Raw genomic sequence first — 13,758 nt, 5'->3', positions numbered from 1 at the left:
TGCATACATACTAGATCATTATAATAAGCTTCAATGGGAAATGGAGGAAATCTTACTAGATAGGCTCCAAGAATTCCAAAGGTCTCGAGATCTTTCCTCGTGATACTTTTTGAAAGTGCAAGCAAATCATCCATCGTCTTGTTGACCGAAAATGAAAAGAGAGTAACAATCATAGGACAACATCTAATTACATATCTCTAATTTATTACTATTATTTTTAATTCAAATCTACGTGTAGACGTAAATCAGTTGGTTTTCAAATTGTTTTTTTTTAAAAAAAAAACTACTATTATTATTACTACTTATTAATTAATATTAATAATTATATTTTAATGGGCTACTTGCAAACATAACATTTTGGCTCAAACTAATTGTAAATATAGCATTAACAAAAAAATTACAAATATGACCAAATTTGAGTCCAATCCATACAAAAAGTCTAAAAGTCCATTGAAATCTAATAAGCCCAAACCCAACTTGATTCCACGATCAAACTGCAATTTCAATAGACAACTATTCGAATTCCACAATCCACGATCAAAATCGATCAGATTCATCTTTCCAAAAACGATCGACGATCCATCTTTCCATCCATCAAAGATTCGCATCCATCCTGCTTCCATTCTCGATTCATCATTCACTAATAGATAGCTTCCATCATCGTTTAATTTCTTCCTTTTTTTGTTCAAAAAAAACCCTAACCCCACCGATCTTCTTCAAACGATGATCTTCGCTTACAACATTTGCCAAAACTCTAACATCTGCCAATTGAAAAAAACTTAAGTCTTCGTTTAACATCGGTTGTCGACAACGATATTCTTCAAGGATATTCTTCAAGCGCACTCGTCGTTGATCATTTGCTAATCTCTTTTGGTTTGGTGAACTCTAGTGTGTAATCCTGCTTATTATTTCTTCCCCCTGCTTTGTAGATTTTGAAAGTGTAGCATAAGTTTATTAAACTTATTTCTTCTCTCTGCTTATTATTTCAGTTTGATTATTTGTAGATTTTCATGTGTAGGTTGATTTTGGTCTACAAATGATAGAAATCTACTTCAATAGGTTAGGGTAACTTAAACTTCAGTAGGCTTAAAATAGGTGATAGAAACCTATCTGTCCTTTTTTTTTTTTTAGTACTTTAAACTTCAATAGGCTTGAAGAATGTTGATAAAAATCTATTTGTTTGTGTACTTTAAACTTCAAATATATTTTTTATTGGGGTCTATCATGGATAGATTTCTATCATCAATAGGCTTGAATAAAGTTTTTTTTTTCTTTTCATGAAATATAAGTAAATGTATAGATACACTGTTCTTTTTTTCCTTGGTATTGTTGATTAGAGTCTAGCAATGATAAATTTCTATTACTGGTAGACTTGATGGATGTTGAACTTAATTTCATATGATATAAGTAAATGAATAATTTAACTACTGTTTTTTTCTTTGTTGATTAGTATCTATTAGTGATAGGTTTATATCACCGATATACTTGAAGCATGTTGGATTTATTTTTCAAGAAAATTAAGAAAAATTGTAGTTTCATTTCTGTTTAGTTGTTTAGTTGATAGACTATTGTCGATGTGCTTTTAGGCTTCAAATATGTTGTTGATTAGAGTCTATCAGTGATAAGTTTCTGTTACTGATAGACTTCACTACTTTAAGTCTATCGGTTATAAGCTCTATCACTGATAAACTTGAAGTGTTTACTTTGTTGACTTAAGTGTTTATTACTATTTTAACATATTGATAAGTGAAAGTTAATTATGGCAAGAAAACAAAAAAAGTGGGCAAAAAGAACCTTAGAACTTGAAGAATCATCAAGCAAAAAAAAAAAAAAAAAAGTGAAGAAAGGGAATATATTCACTATGTATTTAGTATATACCTCTAAGTTGTACTTTAGCATATTTGTAACATATATTTTATTTTTTGTTTAAATAGACAAAAAAAATCGTAAAGAAAGTTGGAATTCCACTTTAAAAATCACAGTTTATGTCAAGCTGGAAGTTATAGACCATATCATTAAAGGCTTAGATTATACATGTCTATCTTTGTTTAAGGAAAAAGACCATTTGCACATTTGCTATGTTTAAAAATTTCCAAAGTACCTTTACAATTCTAGCACATTTGATTAGAAGACAATGTGTCTCTGTTGATAACAATGTTCTTCTTTTCAACATTGAAGGTAATATTGTAGAGTTTGGGTTGAGGGATTTTTGTTTGATTACAGGATTAAATTGTGATGAGTACACTGTTAAGGATATTTTAGATGAAACTGAAGAAAATGATTTAAAAATTAGACAAATATTTTTTGGAAATGATACTAGCATCACTAGAGAAAATTTTAAGAGTGCATTTAACTATTTTTCTAGTCATTCTAGTGATGAAAGAAAAATAAAAAAAAAAAAAACTTGCCAATCTTTATTTGTTGGAAAGCTTGTTGATTCTAAAACAACCTCATAATTGTGTGGATTGGAAGTATGTTAAGATGTTGAATGATGAGGAGAAATTTAAGAATTATCCATGGGGAAGAGTGTCTTATAATCTTACCGTAGAGTTTTGAAAGAAATCTATTAAGATTAAATCAAAACTAGCTGCCTATCTGCAAGGCTTCCCCATAGTTTTACCTTATTGGACATATGAAATACTTCCTAAACTTTCTAAGGGGTTCACAAAAAGAATAGGAAATGGTTTTCCAAGAATCTTGAATTGGAAAACAAGAAAACATCTAGATTGGCAAGATCTTAATGACAATGTCTTCTCGAAACAAAATATAAGTTTCTAATTTTTTCATTGTTAATTGTGATACAAGTCTATCAATGATATTAATCTATCAGTGATAGACAAATATTAGTGATAGAAGTATTATCTATATTGAAACACTCAAATATCTATAGAGAATGAGTCTATCAGTGACATAGTTTATAGATGATAGACAAATATTACAATATATATCACAGATAGATAGACAATATCAGTGATATTGGTCTATTAGTAATGGGGTCTATCATTGATAAACCCATATCACTTATATAATCTCACTAAACTATGTCACTAATAACTCCTACATATGATTATCTGAGTATTTCAAATCTCATAAAAAGAAGGTATTCTGTATAGAGTACTAATTAAATATTATGTTTTCAGCTCTCTATAGTTCCTATTGTTGCATCAAAAGAAGAAATACCATCATAGTACTTCAAAAAAAATTTGGAGATGGAGAAGAAAAGATTGGAGGAAGGAGAATATGTTGCGAAAAAAGATAAAAAGATTGGAGAAAGAATATCTTCTTTACAAGAAGATATTAAAGGTTTAAAAAGGCACACAAAAAAGATTTTAAAGATCTTAAAAAGGGACAAAAGGAGATTCTCGATTTGTCTCATTCTCTAACAGAAATTGTAAAGTATAAGGTCCCACACAATGTGAAAGTGGGAGACAATCTCAAGAGTCCTTGGAAAATAATCATCCTCCATCATTGAGTCTAGAAATGATAGATGCTGATGTTGATGCTAATATTGATAAAATAGTTGAATATGCAAAAGAGAAAGAGGTAAAAGTATTAAAGCCTTCTAGTTGTTTTATTTTTTTTTTCCAATGATAGACTATATAAAGTACATATAGTTTATTGAACACATTTTAATTTTTTTTATTAGTATACTAATATCTACAAAAGTTTAAAGAAAATCGTTATAAAGAAAAGAAAATAAAAGAAGTCACTATTGCTGAGGAAAAAGAGGTACTCATCTAGTTCAATAGTAGATTATTGCTAGTGTGATTTTTTAGACTTCATGTGTGCTAGTTGTTAAAGTCTATCAGTGATAGGTTTCTATCACTGATAAAATATAGTCATTGTTGATTGGAGTCTAACAGTAACTGTTGGGGTTGATGCCCTAAACCTCGTGGGGTTCTATAGTTTGTAAACCATGTATGAACAAACTCTTATGTGATTAATAATATATGATATTTTTATTCACTTTGTCTATAAAATATGTGATATTTTAGTTGCATTAACCACAAACCAATAAACTAATATCCAAAGTTATCGTTGTAACTTAAACATGTATATGGAGACATACAGGTGGATCATGTTTAAGTGATAACCTAAATGGTCTATAGTATATGGATAAGGCTAAGTACCTTATTCTGGTGACATTACGAGTATGACCTGCTTTGTAGGTGTTACAATTGTTGTAAAGTGCTACAAATGATTTGATCTTGATCATTCATGTATTAGACATGCGAGCGGGGATATTCTATACAAAAAAGTTTGTATAAGACCGAACTACGAAATGAGTAGTCTTATTATATAACACTGTTCATAATAGAGACTATCATTTCACCAGGATGACCATAGGTAACATGACCTTAATCCTGAGTGAGTTGTGAACTTCTGCCTATGAGGGCGGTCTTTTTATTTGTATGGGTAAGAGTGGTCAGATCGCCGACTCAATAAGCCTACCATTTTGGGGATTCGTCTGATTGGGGAGCTGGGAACACAACTACACAAGATGGAATTCACTCCTTTCCTGAAGCAAGGATAAGTAGATAAATTACTTCCTTAAGGGCTGATTCCGGGTCTTGAACAATGTGGCGCCACACCCTCTCCTGGCCCGAGAGGGGTTTAGTCATAGTGGGACTATGATCTATTATTCATTAGAGAATCAATGATACTTAAAGAGTTAGATGTAACTACAGGGGCAAAATGATAATTTGGTCTAGCTGTACTTACGAGCAATTTATGAAGGGTCATCATACTGCTGATTGTTTATATCCAATAGACATAGAAATATGTCTGTAGTGCGAAAAGTGTAGCTGTTATTCTTTAGGGAGTGCCTGACAGTTAACGAATGGTAGATAATGTAATTAAAGAGTTTAATTAATTATTCACGTACCATTGGAGCTTCAAGCTATAGGTCCATAAGGTCCCCTTGGTAGCTCAAAAATATTTAGTTGGGAATCAGTTTTTGGGTTAATTTGAATTGTTCAAATTAATAAGAGAGCATTTAATTATATATGATATAATTGTCATAATGTATTTGATACATTATTATTTGATTGGAGGAAATAAATATTTGAATGAGAATCAAATAGTTATTAAAATTTAATATAAATATGATTTATATTAAATGCCATAAAAATAGAGAAAAATGACTATAGTTTATATTGTATATGATACAATATTAACACTATAGATTATGTGTTATATTTGATATAACATATAGTTTAATATAAATAAGATATAATAAGTTGGTTATCATATTTATTTATATTAATTTTATTTTTTTCCTAATTTATCTTCAACCACCTTAGTGGGTGGTTAATTAGTTTTTGTGGCAATTTGGAATAAATAAAAAATAATTTTTTTTTCTTCCACGCGGTCTAGAATCATTACATGATTGAAGTTTGCTATACGATAGAGAGCATAAACATTTTGTGTATATTCTTCAATCTTCTTCCTTCTCCAAACTCAATCTCCATCCTAACCAAAATAGTCAGAGCCCACAACTCCTGGACTCTTACCCTGAGTACACCGAAGGTTCCTCATTGTTGTCTCTTCTATTTTGGTTCATGAAGTTCTTGAAGAAAGTCTTCAAGGTTTTTTGAGTTCAAGGTTTGTGATAGATCGAGGGATATACAAGAAGAAACATCTTCAAAGGTATAACCTCTTGAACTCTACTTCTTAATAAAAACATGTTGTAATTTATTTAAGAATGCATATCTTGTATGTTTGCTGTAAATTTGTTTTCAATCAAAATAGAATTTGGACGATTCACTTCTGCTCATGGATCTCTTGTAAACGAGTTCCTTCAATAACAACATCTAGTTCTTTTATTTTATTTTATATTTTGAATGATAGACTATATCATGAAAAAAGTATATTGACATCTTCTACAATTTTTTATTGGTACACTTATATTAATGTTTACAAAAGATTGAAGATAATGAGGAAGAAGATAATGAACATGAAAAAAGGTGTAAAAAAAAAATAGTGCACGATAGAGCAAAAAAAGTGAAGGTATATCAATTGTCACATTTCCTATATTGCTTTATAAATTATAGACTCAATATTTATTCATAAACTTATAATTAAGTATTGACATTTCAAGTTATTCAAGAAAAGGCAAATACAAGAATGAATGCTAAAAATGTTGGATCGAAGAGAAAGCCTAAATCATCAAAGAAGATGTCGGAGAATGCAAATGACAGAAGATCGCAAGAGAATAGAATGATGCAAAGGACCAAAAGAATGCAAAAGACCATAAGAATACTTCTCCAAAACAAACAAGACATTCTCCTAGAATCAAGGATTGTGCCCCTAGTTTTGACTTAAAAATCTCCCAAATGTAATAATGCAGTTGTGACTTAGTTTTGCAGATCAATACTTTAATGTTTTGGCTATTATATCTTAATTTTTGTTGATACAATAGTATCAGTGATAGAAAAGATCATGATAGACTTCACAGTGAGATTAACTTCATATGTCATTATTTTGTAATATAAATAAAAAAAATGTTGGATTGTTAGTTGATTCATTGCAAATTATGTCCTTTTGTGCTTTCTATTTTAAAGTTCTAAGGACAAAATCCTTTTTTTATGTAATGGGTGTTGAAGTCTAATATTGATAGATCAATATCAGTGATGGACCAATATCAGTGATAGAAATCACAGTGACATTACTTGAAATTGATGTTAGTTTCTTTTCTTGTGTACTTGATTTTTTTGTTTTATTCTATACAAATATGTTGGAAAAGTTTGTACTTTCTATTGAGAAAAAGTTCCAAAGACCAAAACAAGTGGTATTCTTTAAATGGGTCTTGAATTCTATCAATGATAGAATTCAGTGACATTACTTCACATCGAATAAGAAGCAAATTGAATATATATATTACTGACAAAAATGAACAAAAAATGTTCTATATTCCTCAAGCAGAATGTTTTGTTCTTATGAACAATATAACAATCCCGCCGATAATAAAAAAGAAAATGCTACAATATTGTAAAAATAGTGACCATATACATGTTCACATCTATAATTATCACATCGATAGTAAATGCTACATTGTTGTATAAATGGTGGAAATTATCCATTTTATGGTTGTGACCAACAAGACGACAACGACTGCACTTTGTCTGACTTGTTTGCTCGTGAATTGATAATATTCTTTGTTTTCGACATAGGCCTATTGGACACTTAACAATTGGAGGTAATATATTCATGTCAATCCCTGTAGGCTTCCAATTAGCATGGTTCCCAATTGAATGAACAAAACCAACATAACACGAAATTAAGGTACTTGACAAAAAATACTTAGGAATAAAAGAGTAAGTATTCATATTGCAACCATGAAGAATGACAAGTACATGGACATATGAAATTTCATCAAGATCCTAAACATCACAGGTACATAATTTAGAATCTAAATATACCATAAATTGATTGCTTCCATCAATCACTTGAAATTCAACATCATTAATTGCATTAACCTAAGAAAAATGACACATAGATAATAAATTGATTAAAATCTAACTATCTGAGTTTATCAATGATAGGTGCCTATCACTGATAAATTTTGCGATATTACCCACGAAAATAAGTAACTCTTACTGTGAAGCTTCATGATATATGATGTTGTATTCATAATTTTCCCTTAGCCCAGCTAGTCAAAATAGTTTTCATACAATATGCAGCTTTACTTTTATCATACAATACAACAAATTTCACTTTTTATAGCCTTTCATTATAGTACTTTTTTTAAAACAGCTATTAAAAAGGAGGAAAAAGGCAGAAGATGAAATCTTAAAATTTTACACACGCACGCGCTTCAAATTTTAGGGCTCAAAACTTTTTTTTTTTCATTTCTCCACCATTCTAGTTTCTCTCCCAAATTCACATATTTCTAATATTATTCTTCGATTCTGAGGCACTTCGCAATCCAAGCCCCATCCTCCTCTACTTCAAGACTCGACATAGTCACTTCTCTCGTCTCGGCAGCAGCGATAGGGCTTCCGCCTTTGTCGTATCGGCTCCATTTTTTCTTGTTCAGACTTTCCTTGATCGACTTCGATCGAGTTCTCCTCACTCAAACATCAAGTTCTCCTCGCTCAGACTCTCCTCGAACGAGTTCTTCTCGTTCAGACATTGAGTTCTTCATACTCAGACCATCGAGTTCTCCTCGCTCAGACCATCGAGATTTCCTCGCTCAGACATCGAGTTATCCTCGCTCAGTCATCGAGTTCTCCATGCTCAGACCATCGAGTTCTCCTTACTTAGACCATCGAGTTTTCCTTACTCAAACCATGAGTTCTCCTCGCTCAGACATCAAGTTCTCCTCGCTCAGGCATCGATTTCTTCTCGCTCAGACTCTCGTCGATTGAGTTCTCCTCGATCGACATCAAGTTCTCCTCGCTCAGACTATCCTCGATCGACTTCCATCAAGTTCTCCTCGATCGACTTCCATCGAGTTCTCCTCGATCGACATCCAATTTCCTCACTCATACTCTCCTTGATTGACTTCTCGACTTTTTGCACTCGACTTCGACTTTCCCACTTCAATTTCTCTTTCTTTAGAGCTCTCCAAACGAAAGAATGTGAGTTCTCATTTCTTATCAGCATTACCAAAGGTGAACTTCAATTACTTCTTCCTTTTGGGGGGATTTTGTGTTCTTGCTTTTTCTTTTAAATATTGTAAAATAGCTCTTGAGGATTCTATATATGTGAGATAGCTCTTGAGGATTTCCTGCCATTATCACCTTTTTTAGTGAGAGTTTTGATTTTAATTTTGTTCTTGATCATATATATGACTTTAACTCTTTCATGATTTAAACATTAAAATTAATGGTATGTTGGAATCTTGATTAATTTGTTGATTACGTGTATTTTTGTTGATTTGAGTTTTGTGAACTCGGATTTGTAAAGGCAAAATAAAGTCATTTCTTGCTTGTTAGTGACTTCCAAGATTGTATGTTGTATTGCGTGGGTTTGATTAATATCATTTATGAATCTCATTATCTAGCATATTGTATTTCTTTTTAGTGAAGGTTAAATGTTTTTGTAGTCTCAAGTTTCTAAAATATTCTATATTTGTAACTCTATTTTATGAATTTTGATTTAATTGTAATATCAGGATTTGTGTTCTCTCTTTTATAGCATTGGTTGTATATTTGATATCATGATAAATAAACTTTCATTCCTAGTTTTGGATTGTANGGATATATATCACTTGAGTTATTGTGGTTATTTTTATTGGTAGATTTTGATTCCATTTTCCCCCCTTCTGAATGTTTTTTTTAATGTCTTCTGACTGTAAAACTAGTATATATGTGAAAATTTTATTTAGAAGGTTGTGGCTGTATTAAGTTTTGTTTTTTGTTTTTTGTTTTTCATTTTCATTTCTATCTTTTTAACTGATTTCGTTTCTCTTTACTCTTTTCTTTGTATTTCTCTTTTCATATTTATTTTCTAGAAGTATGCCATCGAAAAGTTCATTGAAAAATTAGACATCAGAGTAAAGTAGCCGTTGATCTCACATTCTAACCTTCTTCAGAGACAACATATTTGAGAGTTGTAAGGTGAACACCTTCCCATACTCTTTCTCTTTTATTAATTTGGAAATTTTTGTCCTCCTTTATTTCCTTTATGCCTAATTTCAATCTATTTTATGTTAAATGAGTTGATCTCATAGAGAGAGGGGATTAGAAACCCAAAGGGCAGAGGCATTATTGCTGCATATAGAGGAAATTTTATGTAACACAGACATACCCATTTTGCCATTAATAGTCACAAAAGTACTACTCAAAGTTATAATTGTTAAGAGAATTTATAAGGAAAGAAAAGAAGAAAAAGGTCCGAACTTTTTAGTTGGCCATTAATTTTTATGGAATTAGGTGTTGTATCTTAGAAGATTGCACATGGAATTTAGGTCTATTGCCCTGTTTTGCCACAGTTATGTATGAGTTTGGTTCGAAGATTTCAGTAGGGAATTTTGTGTTATGGGATTTTCATTCTAATTTATGGGGTTTTCTAATTTTAGCCTTTAAAGCCTTTATTGTATAGTGGTCTTGTTTAGGGATTTGTGAATAAAGGCTCTTGTTGTTGCTCCCCAAAACACTCCTATTATTGATTTGGGATTGATTCAGGTTTGAATGAGTTGAATGAGTTGAATTCATATGGATTAACATACTATAACACAAATCAAATACAACAAAAATCAAATATTATATAATAATATTTGTCCAATATTATTATATAATAATAGTTTACCAAGTGTTGGATGACAAATTTGTAACGATGTTATGATTGAATATATTGATCTTAATTATGTTTAGTTTTTGTTAATAATATTGTTGCTTGATGAAAAGAATGTTTAGGTCATCACAAGGAAGAAAATTGTATTTATAAGTTATTCTGATTAAAAAAATTTCTAGATAATTAAAAGAATAAAAAGTCATCAGGACATGTTCTCATTGTGATCATTTGACTTTCACACGATTTTTTAGAAAATAAAATTCTTGAAAATATTTTCCTTTTATACTGTCTATGGAATATCTAAGTTGAGATAAATAGAAGAGGTCTAAAAGGTGAAAAGGGCTCTTAAGAAGAGGTTTGAACCTTGGCTAAAGATCATTGCTTCCTTTTTCATTTTTGCGGCTCAAGAGTACAGTAATTTCAAAACAATCTAGTAATTATCATTTTTTTTATTCTTTTGTATGTAGTTTGGTAGCATTTTGAAGATCTAAATCGAGTTTTGAAAAGCCTATATATACTATTTTCACCTTTTGGTTTCTTGGTTTTGTTATGTACATTTTAGGAGTGCTTATGGAGTTTGTAAAATTCTATTGAAGAATGGTCGTGTTATGTTGGGGGAAGGGGGAGGGAGGGTTGAAAAATTTTATGAGCATTGACTTTGTTGGGATATTATGCTTATAGAGTATGTGAAATTTGTTTGAAAATGATATCTTTAAATATTACTATGTTCTTTTTCTTAAAAGGTTGTTAGGAATATACTTTGTTGGTATAATTAGCTTATGGAGTTTGTGAACTTCTTTTGAAGAATGATTTAATTGAAGTGTATTATGTTTTGGGGGAGGGGAGGGGGAAGGGTTGAAAAAGTTTATGAGCATTGACTTTATTGGGATATTATGCTTATAGAATATGTGTAATTTGTTTGAAAGTGATATCTTTAAACATTACTATGTTCCTTTTCTTAAAAGGTTGTTAGGAACATACTTTGTTGGTATAATTAACTTATGGAGTTTATGAACTTCTATGAAGAATGATTTGATTGTAGTGTATTATTATTATTATTATTATTATTATTATTATTATTATTATTATTATTATTATTATTTNTTATTATTATTATTATTATTATTATTATTATTATTTTGGGAGGGGGAGGTGAAAAAGTTTATGAGCATTGACTTTGTTGGGATATTATACTTATAGAGTATGTGAAATTTGTTTGAAAGTGATATCTCTTTAAACATTACTATGTTCTTTTTCTTAAAAGATTGTTAGGAATATACTTTGTTGGTATAATTAGCTTATGAAGTTTGTGAACTTCTATTGAAGAACGATTTGTTGGTAAATGATAGATGAAAATGTGGGATTTGTATTATATAATTTCACATATACTTGTTACTAGGAATGCATTGAACAAACTGAGACTGAGATGACAACTTCAACAACTAATGTGGTTCATGATGCTTTGAGTAAGATTCTTGGCCCTGACCATGGTCATGTAAGAGGATTTGGGTTTGGTGGGACTCGTACAAAACTATCTCTCTTGTCTCAACAAGATAACAAGTACAAAGTTCTTGAAAAAAAATATATAAAGATAGAGGAAATGATAGAAATGAAAGCAATTATGTCATGTTTTATAAAGAAACAGGTATTCATTTTCCTTTAAGTCACTTGCATTCATTTTTTTTTTTTTGTCAATTTTTTTGTTTCATATGAAATTATCATAGGTTGAACCAAGTGAGGAACTTTCAAATGCTATTGCAAGTGTACCTAAAGCAACAAATATTCCTTCAACTTTTCTAATATCATCTCCATTGGTAAATTTATTTATAATGTGATGAGAATTATTCTTGAATTCATTATTATCTTATTCTAATACCTTATATTTTCCTTTTGATAAAGTATCAATAAAAATAGTCAAATTAAGTGCAAGTTGTTAGATTGGTATGACTCAGAAGAGATTGTTGTAGAAGAACAATGGTCTTCTAAGAATCCAGTTGCTCTCGTTCATCACATTCCTATTGATCCACATGCAGTTAGAGTATGGGTTGATGTATCAAAAAAAACCTGATGCATATTTGTGGAGACCTACATCTGAGATGACATGTATTGAAGAAGCTTTGGACAGTACAGCTGCATGACCATATGATAAAGTGATTATTGGTATGTTATTTTCTAAGCTTATTTATCTACATTTATTAAAATATTTTCTATATTTATTTAATATTCACTATTATTGGTGTATACAAATCGTACATTATATAGATTTTATAAATTTATGTAGCTGAATGAAATGATGACTTACCAAAGGAAAAGGGAACCAACAATGACAACTCAATTACGTATTTTTTAACACTTGGTGAATTTTGAACACTTTGTATTTTGAACACTTGGTCAATTTTGAATACTTTGTATTTTGAGGGCTAACTTATGTTGTTGGTGTGGTCACTAAATACTTTATCTAGCTTGCATCATTTAGACACAACTTTATTCTAGGAAATTATCGAATATTTTATTTTGTAATGTTAATAGATTATGAATGAAAATTATTAGTATTTATTATGTTATGAAGTATATTATGTGTGTATATTTTAATTAAAATTAAGTACTTGAGCTAAAATTTATCAAAATCTAATTAATTAAAAAAATATCTCAGCCATGAGTTAAAGCTATAGAAAGATTTGTATAGCAAAAATGAAATGCTATTAAAAAGTTATTATAATAATTATAATAATTGGAAAGGATTAAATAACATTACTATAGCATACAATTACAACTATAAATACTATATTATAACATTGGAAAAAGGTTATTATATATTAAAGATAGCACATTATTTTAGCTATACAAACATATTATAGCTTTAATAAAAAAAACACTATCAAACGTTTATATAACATCGTATATGAGCTGTCTTCATACTCTATAATAGCATCCATTATAGCTTTAGAAAAACGCTATAAAAAGTCTCAGACTTTAATAGCATGGGCCGTCAAGATTTTCGAAAAAGGCTATAAAAAGTCTATTATAGCTTTTTTCGTTAGTTATCGTATATGTTATTTCTTGGAGTGATAAAACCATTTTTTGAAGTAATTGTCTAATAAAATCAAGTAGTATGCCACAGGTAAATCTCTAAGCTCCTTTAGAACTGCATTTAAGCATTTTGAAATGTTTGCAGTCATCATCTGATATCTTCTCCTTCTACCATACGCATGAGCCCACTTCTCGAAACCAACCTTACTAAGATAGTTTCATATGCTAGGATATATAGCCTCCATCCATCTCATACTCAACTCAAAATCAACAACAGTATATGCTTTTTCACATCTAAAAAATATATTATCAATAGAAGATTCCTTATGTATCAGCTTCAAACTTTTCAAAAGGTGTTGCAAACAAACACAATATTTAGCAGTTGAAAAAAAATTGTGAACACCTTTTGGAATACTTAAATGTCGATCAAATATAATAACTAACCTTTTCGATCCCCTAAACTTCTCTTTATATTTTCAAAAAACTATC

At 30.1% G+C, this 13,758-nt stretch overlaps 1 protein-coding gene across 24 annotated transcripts; it reads left to right on the top strand.

Moving 5' to 3' along the window:
• Window positions 1–7,813: 7,813 nt before the first annotated feature.
• On the top strand, window positions 7,814–12,798 carry LOC120075715. 24 transcript variants are annotated; one of them, XR_005481394.1, is made up of 6 exons: window positions 7,815–8,615; window positions 9,458–9,563; window positions 11,639–11,884; window positions 11,964–12,053; window positions 12,139–12,399; window positions 12,521–12,718. XR_005481394.1 is itself a non-coding variant. In XM_039029341.1 (5 exons), the coding sequence occupies exons 3-5, from the start codon at window positions 11,666–11,668 to the stop codon at window positions 12,375–12,377; spliced, it is 414 nt and encodes a 137-aa protein (XP_038885269.1). In that variant the 5' UTR covers window positions 7,815–8,615; window positions 9,458–9,563; window positions 11,639–11,665; the 3' UTR covers window positions 12,378–12,798. The 24 variants fall into 24 exon arrangements, 2 of the variants coding, with proteins under 2 accessions (XP_038885269.1, XP_038885270.1); XR_005481401.1 differs by having other exon boundaries at window positions 7,816–8,615; window positions 11,639–11,705; window positions 12,273–12,399; XR_005481396.1 differs by having other exon boundaries at window positions 7,816–8,615; window positions 11,639–11,705.
• The last annotated feature ends 960 nt before the right edge of the window (window positions 12,799–13,758 follow it).

This window comes from Benincasa hispida, chromosome 4 (assembly GCF_009727055.1).
Source record: "Benincasa hispida cultivar B227 chromosome 4, ASM972705v1, whole genome shotgun sequence".
Classification (NCBI taxonomy): Eukaryota; Viridiplantae; Streptophyta; class Magnoliopsida; order Cucurbitales; family Cucurbitaceae; genus Benincasa; species Benincasa hispida.
Note: the sequence above shows the minus strand (reverse complement) of the source record. Positions and strands in the feature narration are given on the sequence as shown.